Source organism: Epinephelus lanceolatus, chromosome 7 (assembly GCF_041903045.1).
Source record: "Epinephelus lanceolatus isolate andai-2023 chromosome 7, ASM4190304v1, whole genome shotgun sequence".
NCBI classification, from domain to species: domain Eukaryota; kingdom Metazoa; phylum Chordata; class Actinopteri; order Perciformes; family Serranidae; genus Epinephelus; species Epinephelus lanceolatus.
Genome location: NC_135740.1, coordinates 25,343,450 through 25,346,146, shown reverse-complemented (window position 1 = coordinate 25,346,146; position 2,697 = coordinate 25,343,450). Strand labels below are relative to the sequence as shown.

The following is a 2,697-nucleotide window of genomic DNA, read 5'->3' as shown; positions in this document are numbered from 1 at the left end:
AATTTCAGGATTGTTTGGATCCCAACCTAAGCACTGAAAAAAATGGTTAAAAAAATTAATAATAATAATTGTCTGAGCATCTAACAGTATATATTATTTCAATTTCTTTCTGTATGTTTAACAAGTTGTGTCCAACTTCAACTGTTGTTGAAATAGCTGCTGTAACATTTCGAGGAATTATTAAAACAGCATGTAGGCCTTTAGAATATTTGACGATGTGAACTGGCAGGTGTTTACAGAATAAACAGCAAAGGAGCTCGTATTGTAGTGCTCCTAAACAGTGACTGTCATACTGGTCATGTCAGATAGGATACTGCCTACAGTTTAGTGTCCTTTGCCCTACTTACAGTATGTCTAAACAGACATGGTGAACACTGCAGGATGTATACAGCAGAGAAGGCAGGACACGTCTTCCTCCTAACAGACGCAGTCATAATAAGTTTACATTGTTGGATGAGGGTTTGTGGAAATATTTTGTACTGAGTTTTTTCAGCCATAAAGGAAGCCATGGAATTTTCCAACTTTTTTCAGGCTTAATTAAATTGTAATTAATTACAGACAAATGTTTTCACAATCAGTCCACTAGATACTGGACATATGCAGATAAATGTGAACTGCTATACGGTGCATATGAAGGATAGGAAAAGACAACCATGGTACCCAGTGTTAATAACACAAAACACAGATGTTTTTATATCTTAAACATTTATTACTCAAGAGCAAAAAACAATGTTGATAAAATAGATTATCAAGAAAATAATTCCTGAACTGCTAAAAACATCCCTTGCCACAAATTACCCAAACATCTGTACAGTGTGGTCTACAAAATGGGATATAATTTACAGCAGCTACAAAAGTCCGTACTTAAATCTTTTTCTCTTTTGCCCTCTGTAGTCCTCACAAAGCACAGAGACAATTAGGAAAAAAAAATCTTCAACAGAACTCCCCAAAACACACCCCACTTCTTTTGCAACAGAGTCCTCTTGTCTGAAGTGGTTTTTCATTTCATGTCCATGAAGCGGATGTCCATAATAAGCAGAGTGTGTCTGGGCAGTGGTCTAGGTGCTGGGGACAGCACTTTCATCACCTGTGCTTGTGTGTCCACATTCGTCACTACAATAAACCCGCACACTGGGCTCTCAACTATTCCTTTTCTAGCACCTTCCTCTCCGTCCTCGGCACTGCTTACACTCAACACGTGATATGTGAGGTCTCTCCCCGGTGTCACAGGCACCAGCTTTAACTGTGTGTCATCCTGAGACATTCCAAGTGGCAAGCACGAGTCCGGGATGGATGGTGCTCCGATCTTGTAGATGCGGACATCCGAGAATCGCACTTCATAGGAAAAGGGGTAGAAGGTCACTCCACGGAAGCCGTAGAAATACTCACGGATCTTCTCATCCCGAGCATCCCGCCTGCACTCCTTGGAGCGCTCCACCACGCCTCCGGACTTTGGTAGGAGCACAACCCGTACAAAGTGAGGGAGGTCTCGTTTGAGTTCATTGTAGAGCCTCTCGTGATCCAGCACCAGCACCACATCCACCTCAAAGGCAGAGGCACAGTGAACCAGAGCCTGGTATCCAGAGCCCTTCACCCAGCCGCAGGTGTTGATGATACAGCCTCCCACACTAGCCTTCCTGTTCACCTCACAGCGCTGGGAAAACACCTCTGCCAGGCACGACGTCAGCTGCACATTATGGAAAAAAAAAATAAAATAAAAAAACAGATCAAAGTGGGCAGAAAAAAAGCCATATAATGGATAACAACTAAATTTGTAGTTTGTTTGTTTGGCTTTATCCTGTCATGTTACACAACGGCCAGAATATTTCTTTTCTCACCTTGTTGTAAAGTTTGATGTTGGTCCCCGGGGTAGTAGAGCCAAAGTGGTAAACCAAAGGAGCCTGGACTGAGAAACCCTCCTCCACATCTGCTGGGCGCTCAATGCACAGTGCTGATACTGTCCCAGGCACAGACACCTGAGGAGCAGAATGTACTTTACACTTAATTTTAATCTAGGTTGGCTCTGGCACTTTTACAAAATAGCTTTGAGATATAATGTTTTCAGGTACAAGAAATGATTGCATACATCACAAGCAGTAGGTCACTGTTGTCATTCTCAGGCTAGAAATACACCTCACTATATTATCACTGCCATTAAAACAGAATGCACAAAGAAACTCAAATTTAATTGACAGAACCAACCATATGGGCATTATTTGCTCCTACATCAGCAGGAGAGTCATCATATTTATTCTATAAAACAAATTCTGTGTATGCTGTAGTTTCACTTCCCATGAAGTCAAGATAATAAGTCTACGGTACTCCAACATTATGGTATCATATGTACCGTGGTGTTTTAGTACCGCTGTCTACCGTTGGTACCAGTATACCGTGCAACACTATGATCATAAGATCCTAAATTACATAGTTACAAGATTACCGTGGATTTGGATTTCCAGGGCTTTAAAATTTCAACTGGTGTTATTTCTCTAATTTTCCTAGTCTGTATTGATGTTTATTTATGTTTATTTATTAACGCCAACTCGACTTACCCCACTCTGTCCAACATCCAGTTCCACCAGTGTTGGCCTCCGGCCCACCCTTACAGCATAGCTTAAAAGCAGCCGGCACACTGTTGACTTCCCCACATCTGTAGGTCCCACCACCATCACCTGAGGGATGATTAATTATTTAAAG

The 2,697-nt window shown here is 41.7% G+C and overlaps 1 protein-coding gene across 1 annotated transcript in view; it reads right to left on the bottom strand.

Annotated features, from left to right (window-relative positions):
* Positions 1-688: 688 nt before the first annotated feature.
* The window catches only part of clp1 (cleavage factor polyribonucleotide kinase subunit 1), a 3,932-nt gene continuing 1,923 nt past the window's right edge, over positions 689-2,697 (bottom strand). The window contains exons 4-6 of the mRNA XM_033632392.2: positions 2,553-2,672; positions 1,839-1,976; positions 689-1,687 (exon numbers count right to left, since the gene is read on the bottom strand). Of these exons, the coding sequence (XP_033488283.1) occupies positions 1,001-1,687; positions 1,839-1,976; positions 2,553-2,672 (945 nt within the window). The 3' untranslated portion in view covers positions 689-1,000. The remainder of the gene's footprint in view (positions 1,688-1,838; positions 1,977-2,552; positions 2,673-2,697) is intronic.